This window comes from Paramisgurnus dabryanus, chromosome 12 (assembly GCF_030506205.2).
Source record: "Paramisgurnus dabryanus chromosome 12, PD_genome_1.1, whole genome shotgun sequence".
NCBI classification, from domain to species: domain Eukaryota; kingdom Metazoa; phylum Chordata; class Actinopteri; order Cypriniformes; family Cobitidae; genus Paramisgurnus; species Paramisgurnus dabryanus.
In genome coordinates, this window is record NC_133348.1 from 34,014,382 (window position 1) to 34,041,782 (window position 27,401).

The following is a 27,401-nucleotide window of genomic DNA, read 5'->3' on the forward strand; positions in this document are numbered from 1 at the left end:
AGGGACCACAGGGCGGCGGAACTCTTTCGCCTCTGACTTGTCGTTCCCCGAAATCTGCCAACATACAGACGGGGACGGCTTCCAGAGACCCACGTCGTCGCTTCACACTCCAAGCAGCACACTGCGTATAATAGTTGGTTATTCCTAGGATCGTTAGCCTCTTCGTCCCTTGCTCAGTGAAAATGGATGATGCGGGGTTTCGTCTGACAAGACACACAGCAACCCACAGCAAATACACAGCACCACTTCAAACGTGAAAAGTTTGCTAATTACAAGGACTCACTCACCACACTATCGGTGTACACAACAAGAGACGCCCGGCATCCTCCGCTTCACTTGGGCTGGATGAGGGCGATGGAAATATGACCTGGATGATAGTCCATTGCTGTGGCTGCTCGGATGAACGTTTCTGCAGCTCACCCACCACGCTGGTTCAGGGGTAGGGCCGCCCTCCTTCTCCTGGAGGTATCCAACGAATGCACAGGTTAGTATTACACGTTGCTCAACACAGGAGTTGATACTCACAGCGGTCCGCCTTTGTTTACGTTGCAAAACAAAATCCGTTTCCTTCCTGCTTTACTCCTTTAAATGTGTCACTCAGTCCAATGTTTCTTCTACCCGTAGGATTTTCCTTTAACTCCAGCGTTTCCACCGCAGACTGCAAACGAGAGAGAGAGAGAAAATATAGACAGCCACTAATGCCTATCAACGAGCACAGCTCCGCACCTCAGCACACACTAAACTCCTAAAAGCACACGGGGTGCTCCTTTAAGAGATCCACAGCTCGCCTTCCTTTCGCCTCTTGTGGCTCCGTCCTCTTTCCGCGCGCTTCCTAGCGCAGCCCGGATCAACAGAGCCTTCGGGCTCTTCAAAAGGTGCATGTCTTTTTCCTGCCTTTGGCAAAAGGAGCTTACCCGTGTCAATCGCGCCTTTTTTCTGTGTTCCTGCAGAGCTATTTAAGTGCTTCATTCTCCCACAGCCTCCAATCACACTTTGCTTAATTAATTCATTGCACCTGTAGCGAATTTGGCTTCGTTTGTTGCTATAGAGAACCAGGAAGTAAACCGGTGCATAAAAAAAATCTGCCCGGGCGGAACCTCTCCTCTCCATTTTTGGTTCCGCCCTAAGTCACCTTGTGACATAAGCAATGATGTTAATTCTTTGAAGTGATTTGGTGCCTTGTAAGCAATCAATGCGCACTGATCATTAAATTGAATGCTTTGTATGTAACCTCATAAAACCTTTAGATTTGTTGTCAGATCTGAAACATGTTACACAGCTTTTAATGAACTGTTTACCGCATGTTAGAAGTGTTTACTTAATTGTGGGAGTAAGCTTGATGTCTGTGCTGTTAAAAATTGTCAGTTGCTGGGTGAGTTTCATTTGAGTGTATGCTGATATTCTCCCATTGTTACTAGGCGTGCCATCTTTGTTTGGATATTAAATTATACCACAGATACTGGTCTTTGAGAAATGCCACTGACTCTAGACACAGATGAGCCAACATGCCAATAGTAAATCTTAGGAGTGTCTGATACAAAACTATCCTTGCTTCCCAATTTGCATACTATCAGTAATAAGTAGTTGAAATAAGATTTAGTCAGTGTTGGGGAAAGTTACTTTTAAAAGTAATGCATTACAATATTAAGTTACTATCCGGGTCCGGTGACATGCCCCCACAGAAGATAATTTTTAAAAAAAAATAACCCCTGAAACGAAGACTTCTGGTGAAAATAGTGGAAACGAATTAATTAATTTAGATAAATATATTTTATATAACTTCTTAGGCCCTAAATATTTAATGAATAGCAAAGTAAGTTATGCCTAAGTATACAAGACTGAACCACATAGATGTGAAATATAAAGGCTATCATGATCATTTTTCCAACAATGAAACATGGTTTTAATTTAAGTTTATAATACGCCCTCTTCAAAGACCCCACCCCTTTTTAAACCTTGAGCTATCTAACTCCATAATTATTTAATAAGAAACCCATCAGAAATGATTGACACATTATGAGACGGGAGGGAGCGGGACGCAGGAACAGAGGGAGAGCACTGGAGAGATATATATGTGGATTGTTAGGCTAAATCTGTACTATCGCTTTTAATATAATCACTTTCTTATCAACTATATTTGAGTTTTAAAAATCCACATAATTACATACCATATGAGCCTCTGGAGACGACTGACGGACAAGGAACCTTAACATTGCTCCCTGTGCCCGCAGCCTCTCGCTCCTCTTGTGATTGTCTCCTCATGCGTGCTGCTTTATATCACACACTCCACCGTGACAAACAGAAAAAACGCGACGGCATATGGTACAATTGGCCTTGTATTCATTGTCCCTCACGCATTCCAGCCACGGGTAGTCATTTTCCCATTCAATTCTATATTTTTGTGCTCGTTTCTTTTTCGCCGGCTGCTCGGATGCAGTCATTTTTACATTTCCCGCTGTTGTCACTTGTCGTCATCGTTGCTATGATACGTGACATCACAATGACTGAAACGACCAATGGGGCTGCAAGATGTTAAAAATGCTACGCAGATCATAGACAAACAGAGGGAGAAATTACCGCACCGTCAGGGTTTTCTTATACAAATGACGCGGTCTTCGTTCATGGCTGACATTATAAGCTATGTGTCTGTCATGTATTTGCACTGAATTAATTTTCATAAAATACGGAACAAACTGCGTTCCGTATCAGTTCAATACGGAACAAGAATTTTATGTGTCAAATACGGGACGATTCCGTATTATACGGAACGGTTGGCAACCCTACTTGTTACTTACGAAAAGTAATTTATTACGTTATGCGCATTACTTGTAATGCATTTCCCCAAACACTGTATTTAGTACATCCCATTCCTTTAAATGCACTCAAATGCCTATACTTTTCCATTAAACAGTGCACAGGCAAATTGGGATGCAGGCTAAAACTACAAAGCTGATTGTGATTTAACCTACACTGTAAAAATTCCTTGTTGCACTTAAATGGTCACATTTAAACAACTTGAATTAAGTAATTTAAACTTTTTTTGACTCGAAGTTGCTGTGAATTCTAAAAGATCCTAAGAGCCTATTGAAAGTGTGCAATCATACCATGTATATATACTAACTCAGTTCTTCAAAAGATTTTGGTCTGGCCCACATACTTACCAATAATGAAAGACCTCTTACCCCTGGTTTCACAGACAAGGTTTAAGGCTAATCCTAGACTAAAACAAATCTGAACTTTCTCAGCTGGAAATTAATTGCACAGACAGATCTTAAAATATGACAGTGCCATTGATTTGCCTCAAGATACACACCAGTAACGTCTTTTCCCAAGGCATGTTTATAAAAGATGCTTAAACATCTTAATTTAATTAAGATCTAGTCCTTGCTTAAGCTAAGCCTTGTCTGTAAAACGAGAAATGTTTTGTTTTGCTCAAATTAGACTGCAAAAATTGTAGCCTAGAAAGTACACCTCCAACTCAGCCCTTCATTGTCCTGATCCTTGGCTACACATTGCCATATTGTAAGACAATGGGGCAGTTTCCAGGACAGGATTTATCCTAATCCCAGACTAAAATGCTTTTGCTGCCTTAAAGCAACACCAAAGAGTTTTTTTACCCTAAAATAACGTTTCCAAAAAAATGTCAGTGGTTCATCCACTCGAAACAGGGTGAACGGCACTTTCACATTCGCTTTGCAGCCCTCTATCGGCCATTACCGCACTAAAGAAGTTTCCAACCATCGTGTCGCGGCCCTGTACTTCAAGTGAAAACTACAAAAACTTGCTTTACGGCAGTGGAGCATCCTGCAGGCTGTGGGTGGAGCATACTCGGCAGGTACATATAAAAGAAAGATACCATTACCTAGCGTTAATGCTGCTTTTCAATTATCATCATGGCGGAGCCTGCAAAGAAAAGGAAGGGTTTCATTTCGGAGGAGGCGAAGAAAAAGAAAACGGGAGCATGATAGAGAAAGAGCTCGAACTAGAGTGAACATAGGGCAGGCTTATACTCGTTGGCGAGAGCTGAATTAGGCTAGGAGTTGCAAGACTGATGTTGACCTGGCTTTTCTGCTACCAGACTTGTGAGTAATACCGGTTTACAGATAATAAACATGCCAACTTAATCTCTTTTTTTGTAGAATGCATTGTAAAATTATTTACGACAGTGGTAATGGACAATTCCGCTTCCAACCTGTAGGGGGAGCAAACAGCAAAAACTCTTTAGTGTTGTAAGACGCCACCCTATTGGCCCAACGACGGAATCCAATGGTGTGGTGAAGGGATTACATGTTCTTGCCGTCCTTAGCGCTTCTAGAAGAATAATTCCATATCAGGAATAATTAAAATTCTTTTGACCTCTGTATTTAAATTATAATCTGACTCCAATTTAATAAAGTAAAAATTTTGTGTATTATTCCAACTATCTGTTGATCATAATTTAGATATTTGATTATTTATAAATTCCCATAGTCTTAGTTATTTGTTCATTAGGGACCCGGTATCGCACAGAGTATACGCCGGCCGTTGCGTATATCTCACGGACACAAAATTGTCAGTCTGATCTTAGTCAGAGGTTGCCGGGAAAACTAATATTTTTATGTGTGGCCGCTCCATGCTTGCTCCAATCATAAAAATTGTTATTTTAGTTTAGCGCTCATGCAACTTGCTAAGGCAGGTGATAGACATAAATCTGAGAGTTTTAATGAATGTGCCCCATGCTCCATTCGACCATCAAAACACCAGTGTGATCATATTCTGACAGAATAATCTTGCGGTAATACCAGACTCCTTCTAATCTACTAGTCATAATAATTTCTGAAAGAAATAAAATAAATCAATACAATTTCTGAAGAATTAAAATGAATCAATTATAACAATTTATTATACCCCAGGCAGGTTTCAACTTAAAGAATATCATATAATACAGAATATGATTCAATTCCAATTAAAATGATCAACAGTTGCAAAAGTTACAAAGTCATACCTGGCAATAGACACTCTGTCTACAGAGTACTTTTATCATGAATATAATACACCTAAAATGGTGTAGGAAGATTCTTGTAAAAGGTTACTTCCATGATGTTTGAATACACACAGAGTGTGGGAGCTGAATGGCTCCATAAGGTTTGAATACACACACCCAAAGTGTGGGGAAGATTCTTGCTAAAGAATACTTCCCAGAGTCTCTTGCCAAGCCACCTTATATACACAGAATGAGACAAAGAATAATAAAATCTCAAATCAGTATTTGGTTGGTCGGTTCTCGTGACCTGAAGGAGCACCAAATGGGACTGTTAACCATCTGTAATCTAGATTTTCTCATGATGTGACACCCCTCGCAGGAGTACAGATTATGTCTTTAAGTTTTAAACTTTGATACACTTTCTCTTAGTATTATAGAAATTAGACCTTTTCAACCATCGCACCATCACCTTTAAATTGAAACCAAACATGAAGATGAAACCTTTGTAGCATCACAACATAGAATGAATATGACATTACATAGATTCAATAGACCTTTAGTGAACTGGAATTTGGGAGAGGAAGACAGAGAGGTTGAGTCCTGGTTATTAGCACCACCTGGGGATTTTATTGCTTTATGTGTATCTCCACAAGCAAACCCAACTTAAGCTTAAGCAAACTTACTTAAATGTCTTAATATAACTAATGTCTAGTCCTGGAATAATCTAAATCCTGTGCGAGAAACTGCCCCAAGGGGCGGTTTCCTGGACAGGGATCAAACTAGTCCTAGACTAAATTAAATGTAAGAGCTAACAAAACTGAAACCAACCTTGACTGACATACATCAGTGCTCTTTGTTTTGCCTCAAACTGCATGCCAGTAATGTTTTTAGTGAGGCATGTTTGTTAAAACTAATTATATTTCCTAATTAAACCTAGGACTTAGGACTGGCTTAAGATAATCAATGTCTGGGAAACCCCTAGGTGTTTGAATTGTGCCACAGCACAGACTGAAATGACATAAAATTACTCTGAGAGTGATTCAAAAGCACTTTGCTTTCTTGGTAGTTTGATGTTACAGGCCGATCAGTCTGCACAGCACCGACTGAACTCGAGCACACCCATGTCAAATACCTCCACATAATGTCATTGCTGAAGAAACCAATGCAGCTATTCCGGAAGACCATGAAGCGCTACAGGAAATCCCTACACACAAATCGGATCTGAACAGTTGTGATACACAGTGTTTCCCCAACTTTGTTTCTTTGTTTATTGATGGTATCAGATGTAACATGTAATACTACCATAAATGTTCAAAAACGCATTGATGTTGATAACCACCTGGTGCAGTATGACCTATTTTGAGGTATTTTGATGGCAATCTTTGGTCTTTTTGGAGCATGACTCCCCCAATTGGGCTAAATTTCATGTTTAATTGTTTGGAATTGCATTAAAAAAAACATACATTTCTATACTTAAAAAGCTGAGTGAAGATCTTAAATTTTGGGTAAACTTTTTTTGTAACTCAACAAGCCCGGAAAATCATTAATCTTGTTAAAAGGGGGTGGAGCTAATTTAATTGTTTGCTCTTGAAAAAGGCACAGCAGCATTCAAACAAGGGTTCTGAGGATATCAAAGTCTGGATCGCAATGGGGCTGGTAGCTTGGGAAAGTGTGGGATTTTTGCTGCTCCTAGCAGTAGAATTGTCAGTGGAACAGTTGTCAGTACTTCAGAAAGGCCAGGACTCATTAAGCTTTCAGCAACAGCCACCAGTTCTGTTATCTCAGCTAGCCCAGAAACCATCACGATTCGAGCAGCAGCCACCAGATTTTGTACCTTCGCAAGCTCAGAAACCATCACGATTCCAACAACAGCCACCAGTTTTTGTACCTCAGCAAGCTTTTCAAAGCCCTCAAGGAGCAGGTTCTTTTCAGCCTCAAAAACCTGGATTTGCACCCGGAATGCTAGATCCTGCCAGTACTCAGTCCAAGCAGCTAATGCAGGCTCCTGTAGCACCTTTGACCTGGCAGTTTCCCCACATGCCAGAAGAGCCCCGACAGCCAGCAGTACCTTTTCAGCTACAGCTACCCAGTCCTCCTGATAGTGTAGCAGCACAATGTGCAGAGAACTTTGTGCATGTGGAGGTTAAAAAGGACTTCTATGGAAATGGTCACTTGGCAGATCCCTCATCCTTTAGCTTAGGAGGTTGTGCAGCTGTAGGGGAAGATCCTAATTCTCATGTGCTTATCTTTCAATACGAGCTCCACACATGTGGTAGTTCTTTGACGGTGAGTGGATGCTTTTCAGTCTACTGACTGCATGTGAAGTTTTGTATCTGGTAATGGTTTCATGATTGCTTTTTTCAGATGACTGCTGATGAGTTGGTGTACACATTCACTCTACTCTACACTCCAGGGGCTTTAGTTGGAACTCCCATTGTGAGAGGTGATGCAGCTGCCGTTGCAATTCACTGTCACTATCCAAGGTAAGACTTGATCTTGCAGTCATTTCAGCATTGTCTATTTAAACATGCTCCAGATTACTTTATCTTGCTCTATAGGTTGCAGAATGTAAGCAGTGACGTGTTGATGCCTGCTGCAGTTCCTTTTGCTGCTACCATAGTTTCAGAGGAAGTGCTGGTGTTCTCCCTTAAGCTCATGACTGGTAATGATCTCTTGTTCTATTCTGGTCTGGATCTAAAATGGGATTTGCCAATATGCTTTTCTTTGTAGATGATTGGATGTTTGAGAGGCCAGTCAACCAGTATTTTCTTGGCCAGTTCATGAACTTTGAAGCTTCTGTGAAGCAGTACAACCACGTTCCCCTGCGTGTATTCATTGATGGCTGTGTGGCTACTGCAGTCCCTGATGTGAACTCTGTTCCAAGATATTCCTTTATTGAGAACCATGGGTGAGTAGGGTTCCTTTTCTTGGTGTCAAATGCACAAGAGAAGGATGACCGTGTTTCCTCTCTAGGTGCCTGGTTGATGCCAAGCTTACAGGCTCTCCTTCCCATTTCATGCACCGAGTTGTGACTGACAAGCTGCAGTTTCAGTTGGAGGCTTTCAAGTTCCAGCAAGCTGGTAACGGCTCGGTATGAGGTTTCTTATGAAATGGTTATTTAGTTTTTGTATCCGGAGAGCACTAGTTTGATACAAGCTGTTTTGTTTCTAGGTCTACATTACATGTGCGTTGAAGGCTGTCCTGGCTTCAACTCCTACAAATTCAGAAAGCAAAGCTTGCTCCTTTGCCAATGGGTATGTCCAGACTCGAGTGTCCACAATTGTTTTTAATGAATAATACCTTCACATCCTCTCTTCAGATGGACTTCTGCAGATGAAAGTGACGACGTTTGCATGTGCTGTGACTCCATATGTGGCTCGACTAGGAAAGGAAGAGCAGTATCTGATTCTGGTAAGTGTGCAGTCTTGCAGCTCTTCAGGATCCCCATCCAAATGCCTTTTAACTAGACACTTGCAATTTGTTTTTCCAGGCCTGGTTTCAGAAGGAAAGGCAACTATTGGCCCCATTGTGATCTCTGACTGAAGTAGTGTGTTGTAAGGAATGACAAATAAATCCTTGAAATGGACACTGACTTGTGTTTCTTTTAGCATGACCTGTGCTGGACACAGACTCCTTTAATCTTCATTTAGCTTGCAAATGATTAACATTTGGCCTCTGGGGCATTAGTAAACTATGATTGGCATAGGAAGTCTCATGTGCAAGTCACTTTTTGTGAGGTGAAGTCACTGCTTTAAGCAAGTCATAACTTTGACCAAGCAAGTCCTACAAAAGTTTGCTTTAACTAAACTATGGTAGATGTAACTATATAAATGATGTACTTTGGGAGTTCTATTGCAAAAAATAAAAGGTAATACACATTTCTCCTCAAAAGGTGTTAACAAGCAGCTGTTATGAGGTGCTGCGTTCATATAAAAGCAATGATGGTAGACAGGGCTGCTTGTTTAACCCAATTCACCAAATTTTATAATAGTTTCATGCACCCTAAAAAAAGACTAGCTAAATTTCAATATACTAAAATGGCCCAGCATGGGTTAAATTGCAACCATTCTGGGCTTTTATATAATTTAAACTATAAAAATATTAGCTCAAGCTCTTAAACTTGCGCAAAAATGTGTTTGTGAGGAGTAAATGAAAGCAGTGACACATGTTCATTATACTTCATTTGAAACAACTTTCCTGTTTGTTAACTGTAACCGTACGCCGCTGCTATTTTTTTCAGTTGAAGGTTTTATAAAGTTCATCAGTTTCTTAAACGTCACAAGTAAAATGTGTGGTTGACCCATAGTATGGCTGCGGTCCACTCCAGTTTTAGACGAGCACTCGGGAACTTCCTTAAACACTTCCCCTTGGGGAATCCCTTTCGCCATTTTTGCAGGGAAGTTTATATGGACTGACCTTGCTGCCTCTTGTTCATATGTACACTTCAGGCTGCTCCATATACCACAATGCAACATGATCGTGACGTCTTTCAGCAGCTTGTGCTTTGCACAGATCAAATGATGGAGGGGGGAGTAGTTTACACCTGTAACTTAGGGCATTCCATTTGACCCACTTCAAGTGTTCCGGCAGTACTGGGCACTCGTACAACGTAACATTACGTACTTCCAAGTGAATGAGACGGAAGGTCATAAAAACGAACTGAAACGCAGGCCTCGTGTGCATCAGTATAGTACCACCTTCACTTCTTTCTGAGCCAGGATAAGAACACCACCTACTACATAAGTGGAAACATGGATTGCGACAAAATCTTGTCTTTGCTGAGAAACTCATCAATGGTGGGGAAAGAGTTAATAAATGGTTTAATTTCGGCTTCCTCAGAAATTGTCATGACCCAACTGATCATAACAAACCCATGAAAATTAAATTAAATAAAAAAATACAAATTAAAAAGAACAATCAACGAAATCATGAATGAACAGAGACACTCAAATCAAGATCCATGGATCAAAAATGCAAATAAAATTGTGTGAGATGCGTTCTCTTTGTATTTAAAATTTTCCTTGACAGCGTGACAAAGTTGCTCACACCCTGTCCATGTTCAGTCACGACTCTTAATGCTTATTAGATAGCGCTCTCCCTCTTCTTGCCTGCTGCTATTTTTATTTAAAATATATATTTATTTTTGAATCAGTAACTCAAGGCTGAGTCAAGTCTCAAGTCATAAATGTCAAGTCAAAGTTGAGTCTTTTATTCATATTTGTCAAGCAAGTCTCAAGTCCCAAAATTTGCGACTTAAGACTGACTCGAGTCAAGTAAGTGTCACACCCAGGGGCTGGCTGTTACTTTGCTAAGCCACACCCCTTCTCAACTTCCACCTCGAGGAGGTCCCCAAAGCCAACCCAATGACCAGACAACAACGAGGACAGGTAAGTATAAAACAAACTTTATTTAAATATTTAAAAGAATGGGGAAATGGGGAAACGGGGAAAGGGGGAAAGGGCAATTAAAACTAAAGGATCTCTGGCTCCTCCCTCCAGGGAGACTGCAGCCACGGGCAGGCAGGGACAAAGGGTAACGGGGGTCCAGACCACCGTAAGCCGGGGGGAAAGGGAAACGTCAGGCTCCGGCCTGGTCCCTGCGATCCGTGGCGCCCTCCTTCTTCCTTCCTGGAGGCAGAGTAAAATCAGGGTGACTGGTAAGTGGACTTTTTGCTGTTTGCGTACCTTTCTCTGTTCGGCAGGGGGTCTTCGCCCCGCGTGCCTTCACGTTTCTCTGTCGTACGTTCGCTCTCTTTCTCCTTTTTCTCCACAGGTGGCAGCTGGGACACAAAAGCACTGTTAACTTGGACTTTGGATGCTTCTCACCTGCTCTGCTGTTTACAGCTCTTGGTGGGTATAGCTTTCCACGGTTTGCTCTCCTAATGTTCACTCTCGTTCTCCTTTTTCTCCACAGGTGGCAGCTGGGACACAAAAGCACTGTTAACTTGGACTTTGGATGCTTCTCACCTGCTCTGCTGTTTACAGCTCTTGGTAGGTATAGCTTTCCACAGTTTGTTCTCCTAATGTTCACTCTCGTTCTCCTTGTTCTCCACAGGTCAAGCAGAGGGGCGAAGACGACACACCGTCTCACCGGGTCGAGCGCTGCCCTATCCTCACTACCCGTAGGGCGATCGAATACTGGACAGGGGCGCCCCTTTGTAGGGACCACAGGGCGGCGGAACTCTTTCGCCTCTGACTTGTCGTTCCCCGAAATCTGCCAACATACAGACGGGGACGGCTTCCAGAGACCCACGTCGTCGCTTCACACTCCAAGCAGCACACTGCGTATAATAGTTGGTTATTCCTAGGATCGTTAGCCTCTTCGTCCCTTGCTCAGTGAAAATGGATGATGCGGGGTTTCGTCTGACAAGACACACAGCAACCCACAGCAAATACACAGCACCACTTCAAACGTGAAAAGTTTGCTAATTACAAGGACTCACTCACCACACTATCGGTGTACACAACAAGAGACGCCCGGCATCCTCCGCTTCACTTGGGCTGGATGAGGGCGATGGAAATACGACCTGGATGATAGTCCATTGCTGTGGCTGCTCGGATGAACGTTTCTGCAGCTCACCCACCACGCTGGTTCAGGGGTAGGGCCGCCCTCCTTCTCCTGGAGGTGTCCAACGAATGCACAGGTTAGTATTACACGTTGCTCAACACAGGAGTTGATACTCACAGCGGTCCGCCTTTGTTTACGTTGCAAAACAAAATCCGTTTCCTTCCTGCTTTACTCCTTTAAATGTGTCACTCAGTCCAATATTTCTTCTACCCGTAGGATTTTCTTTTAACTCCAGCGTTTCCACCGCAGACTGCAAACGAGAGAGAGAGAGAAAATATAGACAGCCACTAATGCCTATCAACGAGCACAGCTCCGCACCTCAGCACACACTAAACTCCTAAAAGCACACGGGGTGCTCCTTTAAGAGATCCACAGCTCGCCTTCCTTTCGCCTCTTGTGGCTCCGTCCTCTTTCCGCGCGCTTCCTAGCGCAGCCCGGATCAACAGAGCCTTCGGGCTCTTCAAAAGGTGCATGTCTTTTTCCTGCCTTTGGCAAAAGGAGCTTACCCGTGTCAATCGCGCCTTTTTTCTGTGTTCCTGCAGAGCTATTTAAGTGCTTCATTCTCCCACAGCCTCCAATCACACTTTGCTTAATTAATTCATTGCACCTGTAGCGAATTTGGCTTCGTTTGTTGCTATAGAGAACCAGGAAGTAAACCGGTGCATAAAAAAAATCTGCCCGGGCGGAACCTCTCCTCTCCATTTTTGGTTCCGCCCTAAGTCACCTTGTGACATAAGCAATGATGTTAATTCTTTGAAGTGATTTGGTGCCTTGTAAGCAATCAATGCGCACTGATCATTAAATTGAATGCTTTGTATGTAACCTCATAAAACCTTTAGATTTGTTGTCAGATCTGAAACATGTTACACAGCTTTTAATGAACTGTTTACCGCATGTTAGAAGTGTTTACTTAATTGTGGGAGTAAGCTTGATGTCTGTGCTGTTAAAAATTGTCAGTTGCTGGGTGAGTTTCATTTGAGTGTATGCTGATATTCTCCCATTGTTACTAGGCGTGCCATCTTTGTTTGGATATTAAATTATACCACAGATACTGGTCTTTGAGAAATGCCACTGACTCTAGACACAGATGAGCCAACATGCCAATAGTAAATCTTAGGAGTGTCTGATACAAAACTATCCTTGCTTCCCAATTTGCATACTATCAGTAATAAGTAGTTGAAATAAGATTTAGTCAGTGTTGGGGAAAGTTACTTTTAAAAGTAATGCATTACAATATTAAGTTACTATCCGGGTCCGGTGACATGCCCCCACAGAAGATAATTTTTAAAAAAAAATAACCCCTGAAACGAAGACTTCTGGTGAAAATAGTGGAAACGAATTAATTAATTTAGATAAATATATTTTATATAACTTCTTAGGCCCTAAATATTTAATGAATAGCAAAGTAAGTTATGCCTAAGTATACAAGACTGAACCACATAGATGTGAAATATAAAGGCTATCATGATCATTTTTCCAACAATGAAACATGGTTTTAATTTAAGTTTATAATACGCCCTCTTCAAAGACCCCACCCCTTTTTAAACCTTGAGCTATCTAACTCCATAATTATTTAATAAGAAACCCATCAGAAATGATTGACACATTATGAGACGGGAGGGAGCGGGACGCAGGAACAGAGGGAGAGCACTGGAGAGATATATATGTGGATTGTTAGGCTAAATCTGTACTATCTCTTTTAATATAATCACTTTCTTATCAACTATATTTGAGTTTTAAAAATCCACATAATTACATACCATATGAGCCTCTGGAGACGACTGACGGACAAGGAACCTTAACATTGCTCCCTGTGCCCGCAGCCTCTCGCTCCTCTTGTGATTGTCTCCTCATGCGTGCTGCTTTATATCACACACTCCACCGTGACAAACAGAAAAAACGCGACGGCATATGGTACAATTGGCCTTGTATTCATTGTCCCTCACGCATTCCAGCCACGGGTAGTCATTTTCCCATTCAATTCTATATTTTTGTGCTCGTTTCTTTTTCGCCGGCTGCTCGGATGCAGTCATTTTTACATTTCCCGCTGTTGTCACTTGTCGTCATCGTTGCTATGATACGTGACATCACAATGACTGAAACGACCAATGGGGCTGCAAGATGTTAAAAATGCTACGCAGATCATAGACAAACAGAGGGAGAAATTACCGCACCGTCAGGGTTTTCTTATACAAATGACGCGGTCTTCGTTCATGGCTGACATTATAAGCTATGTGTCTGTCATGTATTTGCACTGAATTAATTTTCATAAAATACGGAACAAACTGCGTTCCGTATCAGTTCAATACGGAACAAGAATTTTATGTGTCAAATACGGGACGATTCCGTATTATACGGAACGGTTGGCAACCCTACTTGTTACTTACGAAAAGTAATTTATTACGTTATGCGCATTACTTGTAATGCATTTCCCCAAACACTGTATTTAGTACATCCCATTCCTTTAAATGCACTCAAATGCCTATACTTTTCCATTAAACAGTGCACAGGCAAATTGGGATGCAGGCTAAAACTACAAAGCTGATTGTGATTTAACCTACACTGTAAAAATTCCTTGTTGCACTTAAATGGTCACATTTAAACAACTTGAATTAAGTAATTTAAACTTTTTTTGACTCGAAGTTGCTGTGAATTCTAAAAGATCCTAAGAGCCTATTGAAAGTGTGCAATCATACCATGTATATATACTAACTCAGTTCTTCAAAAGATTTTGGTCTGGCCCACATACTTACCAATAATGAAAGACCTCTTACCCCTGGTTTCACAGACAAGGTTTAAGGCTAATCCTAGACTAAAACAAATCTGAACTTTCTCAGCTGGAAATTAATTGCACAGACAGATCTTAAAATATGACAGTGCCATTGATTTGCCTCAAGATACACACCAGTAACGTCTTTTCCCAAGGCATGTTTATAAAAGATGCTTAAACATCTTAATTTAATTAAGATCTAGTCCTTGCTTAAGCTAAGCCTTGTCTGTAAAACGAGAAATGTTTTGTTTTGCTCAAATTAGACTGCAAAAATTGTAGCCTAGAAAGTACACCTCCAACTCAGCCCTTCATTGTCCTGATCCTTGGCTACACATTGCCATATTGTAAGACAATGGGGCAGTTTCCAGGACAGGATTTATCCTAATCCCAGACTAAAATGCTTTTGCTGCCTTAAAGCAACACCAAAGAGTTTTTTTACCCTAAAATAACGTTTCCAAAAAAATGTCAGTGGTTCATCCACTCGAAACAGGGTGAACGGCACTTTCACATTCGCTTTGCAGCCCTCTATCGGCCATTACCGCACTAAAGAAGTTTCCAACCATCGTGTCGCGGCCCTGTACTTCAAGTGAAAACTACAAAAACTTGCTTTACGGCAGTGGAGCATCCTGCAGGCTGTGGGTGGAGCATACTCGGCAGGTACATATAAAAGAAAGATACCATTACCTAGCGTTAATGCTGCTTTTCAATTATCATCATGGCGGAGCCTGCAAAGAAAAGGAAGGGTTTCATTTCGGAGGAGGCGAAGAAAAAGAAAACGGGAGCATGATAGAGAAAGAGCTCGAACTAGAGTGAACATAGGGCAGGCTTATACTCGTTGGCGAGAGCTGAATTAGGCTAGGAGTTGCAAGACTGATGTTGACCTGGCTTTTCTGCTACCAGACTTGTGAGTAATACCGGTTTACAGATAATAAACATGCCAACTTAATCTCTTTTTTTGTAGAATGCATTGTAAAATTATTTACGACAGTGGTAATGGACAATTCCGCTTCCAACCTGTAGGGGGAGCAAACAGCAAAAACTCTTTAGTGTTGTAAGACGCCACCCTATTGGCCCAACGACGGAATCCAATGGTGTGGTGAAGGGATTACATGTTCTTGCCGTCCTTAGCGCTTCTAGAAGAATAATTCCATATCAGGAATAATTAAAATTCTTTTGACCTCTGTATTTAAATTATAATCTGACTCCAATTTAATAAAGTAAAAATTTTGTGTATTATTCCAACTATCTGTTGATCATAATTTAGATATTTGATTATTTATAAATTCCCATAGTCTTAGTTATTTGTTCATTAGGGACCCGGTATCGCACAGAGTATACGCCGGCCGTTGCGTATATCTCACGGACACAAAATTGTCAGTCTGATCTTAGTCAGAGGTTGCCGGGAAAACTAATATTTTTATGTGTGGCCGCTCCATGCTTGCTCCAATCATAAAAATTGTTATTTTAGTTTAGCGCTCATGCAACTTGCTAAGGCAGGTGATAGACATAAATCTGAGAGTTTTAATGAATGTGCCCCATGCTCCATTCGACCATCAAAACACCAGTGTGATCATATTCTGACAGAATAATCTTGCGGTAATACCAGACTCCTTCTAATCTACTAGTCATAATAATTTCTGAAAGAAATAAAATAAATCAATACAATTTCTGAAGAATTAAAATGAATCAATTATAACAATTTATTATACCCCAGGCAGGTTTCAACTTAAAGAATATCATATAATACAGAATATGATTCAATTCCAATTAAAATGATCAACAGTTGCAAAAGTTACAAAGTCATACCTGGCAATAGACACTCTGTCTACAGAGTACTTTTATCATGAATATAATACACCTAAAATGGTGTAGGAAGATTCTTGTTAAAGGTTTCTTCCATGATGTTTGAATACACACAGAGTGTGGGAGCTGAATGGCTCCATAAGGTTTGAATACACACACCCAAAGTGTGGGGAAGATTCTTGCTAAAGAATACTTCCCAGAGTCTCTTGCCAAGCCACCTTATATACACAGAATGAGACAAAGAATAATAAAATCTCAAATCAGTATTTGGTTGGTCGGTTCTCGTGACCTGAAGGAGCACCAAATGGGACTGTTAACCATCTGTAATCTAGATTTTCTCATGATGTGACACCCCTCGCAGGAGTACAGATTATGTCTTTAAGTTTTAAACTTTGATACACTTTCTCTTAGTATTATAGAAATTAGACCTTTTCAACCATCGCACCATTAAATTGAAACCAAACATGAAGATGAAACCTTTGTAGCATCACAACATAGAATGAATATGACATTACATAGATTCAATAGACCTTTAGTGAACTGGAATTTGGGAGAGGAAGACAGAGAGGTTGAGTCCTGGTTATTAGCACCACCTGGGGATTTTATTGCTTTATGTGTATCTCCACAAGCAAACCCAACTTAAGCTTAAGCAAACTTACTTAAATGTCTTAATATAACTAATGTCTAGTCCTGGAATAATCTAAATCCTGTGCGAGAAACTGCCCCAAGGGGCGGTTTCCTGGACAGGGATCAAACTAGTCCTAGACTAAATTAAATGTAAGAGCTAACAAAACTGAAACCAACCTTGACTGACATACATCAGTGCTCTTTGTTTTGCCTCAAACTGCATGCCAGTAATGTTTTTAGTGAGGCATGTTTGTTAAAACTAATTATATTTCCTAATTAAACTTAGGACTTAGGACTGGCTTAAGATAATCAATGTCTGGGAAACCCCTAGGTGTTTGAATTGTGCCACAGCACAGACTGAAATGACATAAAATTACTCTGAGAGTGATTCAAAAGCACTTTGCTTTCTTGGTAGTTTGATGTTACAGGCCGATCAGTCTGCACAGCACCGACTGAACTCGAGCACACCCATGTCAAATACCTCCACATAATGTCATTGCTGAAGAAACCAATGCAGCTATTCCGGAAGACCATGAAGCGCTACAGGAAATCCCTACACACAAATCGGATCTGAACAGTTGTGATACACAGTGTTTCCCCAACTTTGTTTCTTTGTTTATTGATGGTATCAGATGTAACATGTAATACTACCATAAATGTTCAAAAACGCATTGATGTTGATAACCACCTGGTGCAGTATGACCTATTTTGAGGTATTTTGATGGCAATCTTTGGTCTTTTTGGAGCATGACTCCCCCAATTGGGCTAAATTTCATGTTTAATTGTTTGGAATTTGCATTAAAAAAACATACATTTCTATACTTAAAAAGCTGAGTGAAGATCTTAAATTTTGGGTAAACTTTTTTTGTAACTCAACAAGCCCGGAAAATCATTAATCTTGTTAAAAGGGGGTGGAGCTAATTTAATTGTTTGCTCTTGAAAAAGGCACAGCAGCATTCAAACAAGGGTTCTGAGGATATCAAAGTCTGGATCGCAATGGGGCTGGTAGCTTGGGAAAGTGTGGGATTTTTGCTGCTCCTAGCAGTAGAATTGTCAGTGGAACAGTTGTCAGTACTTCAGAAAGGCCAGGACTCATTAAGCTTTCAGCAACAGCCACCAGTTCTGTTATCTCAGCTAGCCCAGAAACCATCACGATTCGAGCAGCAGCCACCAGATTTTGTACCTTCGCAAGCTCAGAAACCATCACGATTCCAACAACAGCCACCAGTTTTTGTACCTCAGCAAGCTTTTCAAAGCCCTCAAGGAGCAGGTTCTTTTCAGCCTCAAAAACCTGGATTTGCACCCGGAATGCTAGATCCTGCCAGTACTCAGTCCAAGCAGCTAATGCAGGCTCCTGTAGCACCTTTGACCTGGCAGTTTCCCCACATGCCAGAAGAGCCCCGACAGCCAGCAGTACCTTTTCAGCTACAGCTACCCAGTCCTCCTGATAGTGTAGCAGCACAATGTGCAGAGAACTTTGTGCATGTGGAGGTTAAAAAGGACTTCTATGGAAATGGTCACTTGGCAGATCCCTCATCCTTTAGCTTAGGAGGTTGTGCAGCTGTAGGGGAAGATCCTAATTCTCATGTGCTTATCTTTCAATACGAGCTCCACACATGTGGTAGTTCTTTGACGGTGAGTGGATGCTTTTCAGTCTACTGACTGCATGTGAAGTTTTGTATCTGGTAATGGTTTCATGATTGTTTTTTTCAGATGACTGCTGATGAGTTGGTGTACACATTCACTCTACTCTACACTCCAGGGGCTTTAGTTGGAACTCCCATTGTGAGAGGTGATGCAGCTGCCGTTGCAATTCACTGTCACTATCCAAGGTAAGACTTGATCTTGCAGTCATTTCAGCATTGTCTATTTAAACATGCTCCAGATTACTTTATCTTGCTCTATAGGTTGCAGAATGTAAGCAGTGACGTGTTGATGCCTGCTGCAGTTCCTTTTGCTGCTACCATAGTTTCAGAGGAAGTGCTGGTGTTCTCCCTTAAGCTCATGACTGGTAATGATCTCTTGTTCTATTCTGGTCTGGATCTAAAATGGGATTTGCCAATATGCTTTTCTTTGTAGATGATTGGATGTTTGAGAGGCCAGTCAACCAGTATTTTCTTGGCCAGTTCATGAACTTTGAAGCTTCTGTGAAGCAGTACAACCACGTTCCCCTGCGTGTATTCATTGATGGCTGTGTGGCTACTGCAGTCCCTGATGTGAACTCTGTTCCAAGATATTCCTTTATTGAGAACCATGGGTGAGTAGGGTTCCTTTTCTTGGTGTCAAATGCACAAGAGAAGGATGACCGTGTTTCCTCTCTAGGTGCCTGGTTGATGCCAAGCTTACAGGCTCTCCTTCCCATTTCATGCACCGAGTTGTGACTGACAAGCTGCAGTTTCAGTTGGAGGCTTTCAAGTTCCAGCAAGCTGGTAACGGCTCGGTATGAGGTTTCTTATGAAATGGTTATTTAGTTTTTGTATCCGGAGAGCACTAGTTTGATACAAGCTGTTTTGTTTCTAGGTCTACATTACATGTGCGTTGAAGGCTGTCCTGGCTTCAACTCCTACAAATTCAGAAAGCAAAGCTTGCTCCTTTGCCAATGGGTATGTCCAGACTCGAGTGTCCACAATTGTTTTTAATGAATAATACCTTCACATCCTCTCTTCAGATGGACTTCTGCAGATGAAAGTGACGACGTTTGCATGTGCTGTGACTCCATATGTGGCTCGACTAGGAAAGGAAGAGCAGTATCTGATTCTGGTAAGTGTGCAGTCTTGCAGCTCTTCAGGATCCCCATCCAAATGCCTTTTAACTAGACACTTGCAATTTGTTTTTCCAGGCCTGGTTTCAGAAGGAAAGGCAACTATTGGCCCCATTGTGATCTCTGACTGAAGTAGTGTGTTGTAAGGAATGACAAATAAATCCTTGAAATGGACACTGACTTGTGTTTCCTTTAGCATGACCTGTGCTGGACACAGACTCCTTCAATCTTCATTTAGCTTGCAAATGATTAACATTTGGCCTCTGGGGCATTAGTAAACTATGATTTGCATAGGAAGTCTCATGTGCAAGTCACTTTTTGTGAGGTGAAGTCACTGCTTTAAGCAAGTCATAACTTTGATCAAGCAAGTCCTACAAAAGTTTGCTTTAACTAAACTATGGTAGATGTAACTATATAAATGATGTACTTTGGGAGTTCTATTGCAAAAAAAAAAAGGTAATACACATTTCTTCTCAAAAGGTGTTAACAAGCAGCTGTTATGAGGTGCCGCATTTATATAAAAGCAATGATTGCAGCCAGAGCTGCTTGTTTAACCCAATTCTGCAATATTTTATAATAAAAGGGTATAATGCGCTCAGAAGGCTGGGTTATTTTCAATGTTTAAACAGCCCAGCATGGGTTAAATTACAACCAAAAGGCTGGGCTTTAATTTAAATATAATTTAAACCTAAAAATATTAGATAAAGCAGAGGATCAGGCTCTTGGGCAAAAAAATTGAGTACATGCAAGCGCTAAAATGTTCATTTGATTTGCAACAACTTTAGACCGCTGTTTTTCAGTTGAAGGTTTTATAAAGTTCATCAATTTCTTAAACGTCACAAGTAAAATGTGTGGTTGACCCATAGTATGGCTGCGGTCCACTCCAGTTTTAGACAAGCACTCGGGAACTTCCTTAAACACTTCCCCTTGCAAAATGGCGATAGGGATTCCCCAGTGTCATCCACTTCAAGTGGATGAGGGAAGTTTATATGAACTGACCTTGCTGCCTCTTGTTCATATGTACACTTCAGGCTGCTCCATATACCACAATGCAACATGATCGTGACGTCTTTCAGCAGCTTGTGCTTTGCACAGATCAAATGATGGAGGGGGGAGTAGTTTACACCTGTAATTTAGGGCATTCCATTTGACCCACTTCAAGTGTTCCGCCAGTACTTGGCACTCGTACAACGTAACAATGACGTACTTCCAAGTGAACGAGACGGAAGGTCATAAAAAACGAACAGATAAGCAGTCCTCTTGTGCATAAGTATAATACGACCTTCACTTCTTTCTGAGCCAGGATAAGAAAACCCCCTACTGCATAATAGTGGAAACATAGATTAAGGCAAAATCTTGTCTTTTCTAGAAAACTCAATGGCGGGGAAAGAGTCTGGCCCACATACTTACCCATAATGAAAGACCTCTTACCCCTGGTTTCACAGACAAGGTTTAAGGGTAATCCAAGACTAAAACAAATCTGAACTTTCTCAACTGGAAAAATTGCACTGACAGATCTTTAAATATGAAAGTGGCATTGATTTGCCTCAAGATACACACCAGTAAAGTTTTTTCCCCAAGGCATCTTTATAATAGATGCTTAAACATCTTAATTTAATTAAGCACTAGTCCTGGCTTAAGCTAAGCCTTGTCTGTGAAACAAGAAATGCTTTGTTTTGCTCGAATAAGACAAAGAAATGTAGCCTAAAAATTACACCTCCAACTCAACCCTTCATTGTCCTGATCCTTGGCTACACATTGCCATATTGTAAGACAACATTGAGGGGCAGTTTCCAGGACAGGATTTATCCTAATCCCAGACTAAAATGTTTCTGCTGCCTTAAAGCAACACCAAAGAGTTTTTTTACCTTAAAATAATTTTTCCAAAAAAGTTTCAGTCGTTCATCCACTCTAAACAGGGTGAACGGCACTTTCACATTCGCTTTGCAGCCCTCTATCGGCCAAAACCGCACTAAAGAAGTTTCCAACCATTGGGTCGCGGTCCTGTAGTTCAAGTGAAAACTACAAAAACTTGCTTTATGGCAGTGGAGCATCCTGCAGGCTGTGGGTGGAGCATACTCGGCAGGTACATATAAAAGAGAGATACCATTACCTAGCGTTCATGCAGCTTTTCAATTGTCATCATGGCGGAGTCTGCAAAGAAATGGAAGGGTTTCATTTCGGAGGAGGCGAAGAAAAGAAACGGGAGCATGATAGAGAAAGAGCTCGAACTAGAGTGAACATAGGGCAGGCTTATACTCGTTGGCGAGAGCTGAAGGAGGCTAAGAGTTGCAAGATTGATGTTGACCTGGCTTTTCTGCTACTAGACTTGTGAGTAATACCGGTTTACAGATAATAAACATGCCAACTTAATCTCTTTTTTTGTACAATGCATTGTAAATTATTTACGACAGTGTTAATGGACAATTCCGCTTTCAACCTGTAGGGGGAGAAAAGAGCAAAACTCTTTAGTGTTGCTTTAATTTAACAAAATCTTGATGTATTTTAACATGTATCAGTGTCATTGTTTTGTCCTAAGATGCACGAGAGTATTGTTTTTTTAGGGTATGTTTGTAACTACTTAAATGTCTTAATATAACTAATGTCTAGTCCTGGAATAATCTAAATCCTGTGCGAGAAACTCCACCAAGGGGCGGTTTCCTGGACAGGGATTAGACTAGTCCTAGACTAAATTAAATTTAAGAGCTAACAAAACTGAAACCAACCTCGACTGACATATCTTAAAATACATTAGTGCTCTTTGTTTTGCCTCAAACTGCACCCCAGTAATGTTTTTAGTGAGGTATGTTTGTTAAAACTAATTATATTTCCTAATTAAATTTAGGACTTGGTTAAAGATAATCCTTGTCTGGGAAACCCCTAATTGTTTGAATTTTGCCACAGCACAGACTGAGATGACATCAAATTACTCTGAGAGTTATTCAAAAGCACTTTGCTTTCTTGGTACTTTGATGTTACAGGCCGGTCAGTCTGCACAGCACCGACTGAACTCAAGCACACCCATGTCAAAAAACCTCCACATAATGTCATTGCTATAGAAACCAATGCAGCTATTCTGGAAGACCAAGACTACAAGACACACAAATCGGATCTGAACAGTTATGATACACAGTGTTTCCCCAACTTTGTTTCTTTGTTTATTGATGGTATCAGATGTAACATGTAATACTACCATAAATGTTCAAAAACGCATTGATGTTGATAACCACCTGGTGCAGTATGGCCTATTTTAAGGTATTTCGATGGCAATGTTTGGTCTTTTTGGAGCATGACTGCCCAAGTTGGGCTTAATTTCATGTTTAATTGTTTGGAATTTGCATTAAAAAGAAACATAAAATTCTATACTTTTAGGGGCGGTTTCCCAGACAGGGATTAGACTAGTCCTAGACTAAAACATTTGTAAGAGCTGTCCAAACTGAAAACAACTTGCACTGACATATCTTAAAATACTCCAGTGCCCTTTGTTTTGCCTCAAAATGCACACAGGTAATGTTTTTAGGAAGGTATGTTTGTTAAAACTAGTTATATTTCCTAATTAAACTAAGGCCTAGTTCTGGAGTAAACTAATCCCTGTCCGGGAAACCACCCCATAAAGCTGAGTGAAGATCTCAAATTTTGGGTAAACTGTTTTTGTAACTCAACAAGCCCGGAGAATAATTAATCTTGTTAAAAGGGGGTGGAGCTAGTTTAATTGTTTGCTCTTGAAAAAGGCACAGCAGCATTCAAACAAGTATTCTGAGAATATCAAAGTCTGTATTGCAAAGAGCTGGTGGCGTGGGAAAGTGTTGGAGTTTTGCTGCTCCTAGCAGTAGAATTGTCTGTGGAACAGTGGTCAGGACTTCAGCAAGGCCAGGATCCATTAAGCTTCCAGAAACAGCCACCAGTTCTGTCATCTCAGCAAGCCCAGAAACCATTACGATTCCAACAACAGCCACCAGTTTTGCTACCTCAAGCTCTTCAAAGCCCTCAAGGAGCAGGTTCTTTTCAGCCTCAAAAACCTGGATTTGCACCTGGTATGCTAGATCCTGCAAGTACTCCGTCCAAGCAGCTAATGCAGGCTCCTGTAGCACCTTTGACCTGGCAGTTTCCCCACATGCCAGAAGAGCCCCAACAGCCAGCAGTACCTTTTCAGCTACAGGTACCCAGCCCTCCTGATAGTGTAGCAGCACAATGTTCAGAGAACTTTGTGCATGTGGAGGTTAAAAAGGACTTCTATGGAAATGGCCACTTGGCAGAGCCCTCATCCTTTAGTTTAGGGATCAGCTGTAGGGAAAAACCCTAATTCTCATGTGCTTATCTTTCAATACGAGCTCCACACATGTGGTAGTTATTTGATGGTGAGTGGATGCTTTTCGGTCTACTGACTGAATGTGTAGTTTTGTGTCTGGAAATGGTTTCATGATTGCTGTTTTCCGATGACTGCTGATGAGTTTGTGTACACATTCACTCTACTCTACACTCCTGGGCCTCTAGGTGGAACTCCCATTGTGAGAGCTGATGCAGATGCCGTTGCAATTCACTGTCACTATCTAAGGTAAGACTTGATCTTGCAGTCATTTAAGAATTGTCCATATAAACATGCTCCAGATTACTTTATCTTGCTCTATAGGTTGCAGAATGTAAGCAGTGATGTGTTGATGCCTGCTGCAGTTCCTTTTGCTGCTACCATAGTTTCAGAGGAAGTGCTGGTGTTCTCCCTTAAGCTCATGACTGGTAATGATCTCTTGTTCTATTCTGGTCTGGGTCTAAAATGGGATTTGCCAACATGCTTTTCTTTGTAGATGATTGGATGTTTGAGAGGCCAGTCAACCAGTATTTTCTTGGCCAGTTCATGAACTTTGAAGCTTCTGTGAAGCAGTACAACCACGTTCCCCTGCGTGTATTCATTGATGGCTGTGTGGCTACTGCAGTCCCTGATGTGAACTCTGTTCCAAGATATTCCTTTATTGCGAACCATGGGTGAGTAGCATTCCTTTTCTTGGTGTCAAATGCACAAGAGAAGGATGACTGTTTCCTCTATAGGTGCCTGGTTGATGCCAAGCTTACAGGTTCTCCTTCCCATTTCATGCACCAAGTTCTGAATGACAAGCTGCAGTTTCAGTTGGAGGCTTTTTAGTTCCAGCAAGCTGATAACGGCTCTGTATGAGCGTTTTTAAATGAAATTGAAAATGTAATGAAAAACGTAAATTTAGTTTGTTTCCTGAGAGAACTAGTTTAGTTTGATACAAGCTGTTTTATTTCTAGGTCTACATTACATGTGCTTTGAAGGCTGTCCTGGCTTCAACTCCTACAAATTCAGAAAGCAAAGCTTGCTCCTTTGCCAATGGGTATGTCCAGACTCGAGTGTCCACAATTGTTTTTAATGAATAATACCTTTTACACCCTCTTTACAGATGGACTTCTGCAGATGAAAGTGACGACGTTTGCATGTGCTATGACTCCATATGTGGCTCGACTAGGAAAGGAAGAGCAGTATCTGATTTTGGTAAGTGTGCAGTCTTGCAGCTCTTCAGGAACCCCATCCAAATGCCTTTTAACTAGACACCTGCAATTTGTCTTTCCAGGCCTGGTTTCTGAAGGAAAGGCAACCATTGGCCCCATTGTGATCTCTGACTGAAGTAGTGTGTTGGAATGACCAATACATTTAAGTGTACACTGACTTTGTTTTTTTAGCATGTCCTGTGCTGGACACCGATTCCTTTATTTGGCCTGCAAATGATTAAAATGATTAAAACTTGGCCTCTGGGGCATTAGTATACTATGGCTGAATCCGAAATCGCATACTTACTGAGTAGGTACTGAATTTCACTGAGTACTTACTTAACGAGCGCTTAGACCGTTCGTACATTCGCATTAGTATTGACAGTATCCACCATGTTTACTTTATCATGTGACCTATGACGTAGTAGACCACAAGAACCCACAGGAGGATGACATCACAATACCGTGAGAGCCACTCGAAACCAGATGATTTTTGCAATTGATCTCAGTGTTTTGTCATCTGCCTGTTGATTCTTGCAGCTTTGCATGAACTCGAACAAACCTAATACCAGGCATGAAAACGGATGCGTTTGTATGAGGGACAGGTGCACTTACACCTGATAGCATCAGTAACCTGACAACTCTACTACGGTCTCTGTCAGTGTTACAGATATTATATTACACAATTTTAAGTGGACAAAAATAAGTAAAACAAGCAGCCTGTAATATGTATTGTCAGATGACAAGTGATTATATAAACTTCAGTGAAGCAATGATGCTGTTTTTTACTTAAAACAACAGGAAACTTGAATAAAAAATAAATGAAAACGTATAGAAGTAAATACAATATGAAACAAAACTTTATTCAAATGTATTTTTCTAACAAACTATCACATATTTACTGCCATCTCAACACAGCTGTGACAATACTACATGCTACAATCTTTTATTTACATGAATCAGCTGAGCACTTTGTGGTATATCCTGGGTCTGTGCATGAAGTCAGGGTGCTGAGGAACAGCCCCTTGTAACGTATCGAAATCACCTGATTGGCTGGTTTCCAGTCGATTGCTTTGCTTCCCGTGGCATCATGGGAAAGCTGTGATAGTGTCCATCCGATGCATGCTTCAGAATCTTTCGTGCATCCGGGGATTTCTCGCCTACTGATTTAATGAATACTGAGTATTTGGACAAACTAATCTGTTTACGTAATGTTTCCCCCTACTACATTTTCAGTAAGTAGGTGGTTTTGGACGATACTTAAGTACACGTGCCTCTGAATCTCGTGAGAAATAGTCCAAAATCCCGGTAATTCTCGCCTACCCTTTTATGTATACTGAGGTTTCGGACATACTATGGCTGAATCCGAAACTGCATACTGCCATACTATATAGTAGGCAAAAAGCAGTAGGCGAACGAATAGTATGTCCGAAACGTCAGTATACGTAAAAGGGTATAGGCGAGAATTAGCGGGATTTTGGACTATTTCTCGCGAGATTCAGAGGCAAGTGTACTTCAGTATCGTCCGAAACCGCCTACTTACTGAAAATGTAGTAGGGGAAACGGCACGTGAACAGAGTAGTACGTCCGAATCCTCAGTATCCATAAAATCAGTAGGTGAGAAATCCCCGGATGCCCTACTGAGTCCGCCCAGATTCTGAAGCGTGCATCGGATGGACACTTCTATCCCAGCTTTCCCATGATGCCACGGGAAAGCAAAGCAATCGACCGGAGACCAGCCAATCGGGTGATTTCGGCACACGCGCGCACACACAGGGCTGTTCCTCAGCACCCAGACTTCACGCACAGACCCAGGATATACCACAATTAAAGTGCTCAGCTGATTCATGAAAATAAAGCGGTATAATTGTCACAGCTGTGTTGAGCTGACAGTAAATATGTGATGGTTTGTTAGAAAAATACATTTGAATAAAGTTTTGTTTCATATGGGATTCACTTCAATACGTTTTCATTTATTGTGATGGTTTTATTCATTCATTTTTTTTTTTATTCCTGTTTTCTGTTGTTTTAAGTAAATACAAGAGATTGCTTCACTAAAATGTATATAATCACATTGCCTGCATTGTCTAGTTTGTATTAAAGCACAGCTGTCATCTGACAATCAGTGGTGTCAAAAGTATTCATATTCATTACTCAAGTAGAAGTATAGATACTTGGGTTTAAAAAGACTTTTGTAGAAGTTAAAGTATCAATTCAAGCTTTTTACTCAAGTAAAAGTGGAAAAAGTACTGGTTTCAAAACTACTTAAAGTATAAAAGTAAAAGTAATGTAAGGAAAAAATGTAATTATGGAAAAAAGCCTAGGCCGTGCCACAGGGGCCTTTTGTGCACTACCCTATCTCCTCTAAAACATGTTTCTAAAGGCCATAATAACTATAGTGTTATATT

General features: G+C 41.0%; 2 protein-coding genes and 1 pseudogene across 2 annotated transcripts; all 3 read left to right on the top strand.

The window, feature by feature from the left end:
- Positions 1–6,584: 6,584 nt before the first annotated feature.
- On the top strand, positions 6,585–8,549 carry LOC135750140 (zona pellucida sperm-binding protein 3-like). Its single transcript, XM_065268910.1, has 8 exons — positions 6,585–7,249; positions 7,328–7,446; positions 7,522–7,625; positions 7,694–7,871; positions 7,937–8,054; positions 8,135–8,217; positions 8,283–8,374; positions 8,454–8,549. Exons 1-8 carry the CDS (start codon positions 6,611–6,613, stop codon positions 8,504–8,506), a joined length of 1,386 nt encoding a protein of 461 aa, XP_065124982.1. The 5' UTR covers positions 6,585–6,610; the 3' UTR covers positions 8,507–8,549.
- Positions 8,550–17,700: 9,151 nt separating this feature from the next.
- LOC135750093 (zona pellucida sperm-binding protein 3-like) lies at positions 17,701–19,665 on the top strand. Its single transcript, XM_065268865.1, has 8 exons — positions 17,701–18,365; positions 18,444–18,562; positions 18,638–18,741; positions 18,810–18,987; positions 19,053–19,170; positions 19,251–19,333; positions 19,399–19,490; positions 19,570–19,665. The coding sequence occupies exons 1-8, from the start codon at positions 17,727–17,729 to the stop codon at positions 19,620–19,622; spliced, it is 1,386 nt and encodes a 461-aa protein (XP_065124937.1). The 5' UTR covers positions 17,701–17,726; the 3' UTR covers positions 19,623–19,665.
- A 1,990-nt stretch (positions 19,666–21,655) lies between these two features.
- On the top strand, positions 21,656–25,180 carry LOC135750102 (zona pellucida sperm-binding protein 3-like; annotated as a pseudogene).
- Positions 25,181–27,401: the final 2,221 nt, after the last annotated feature.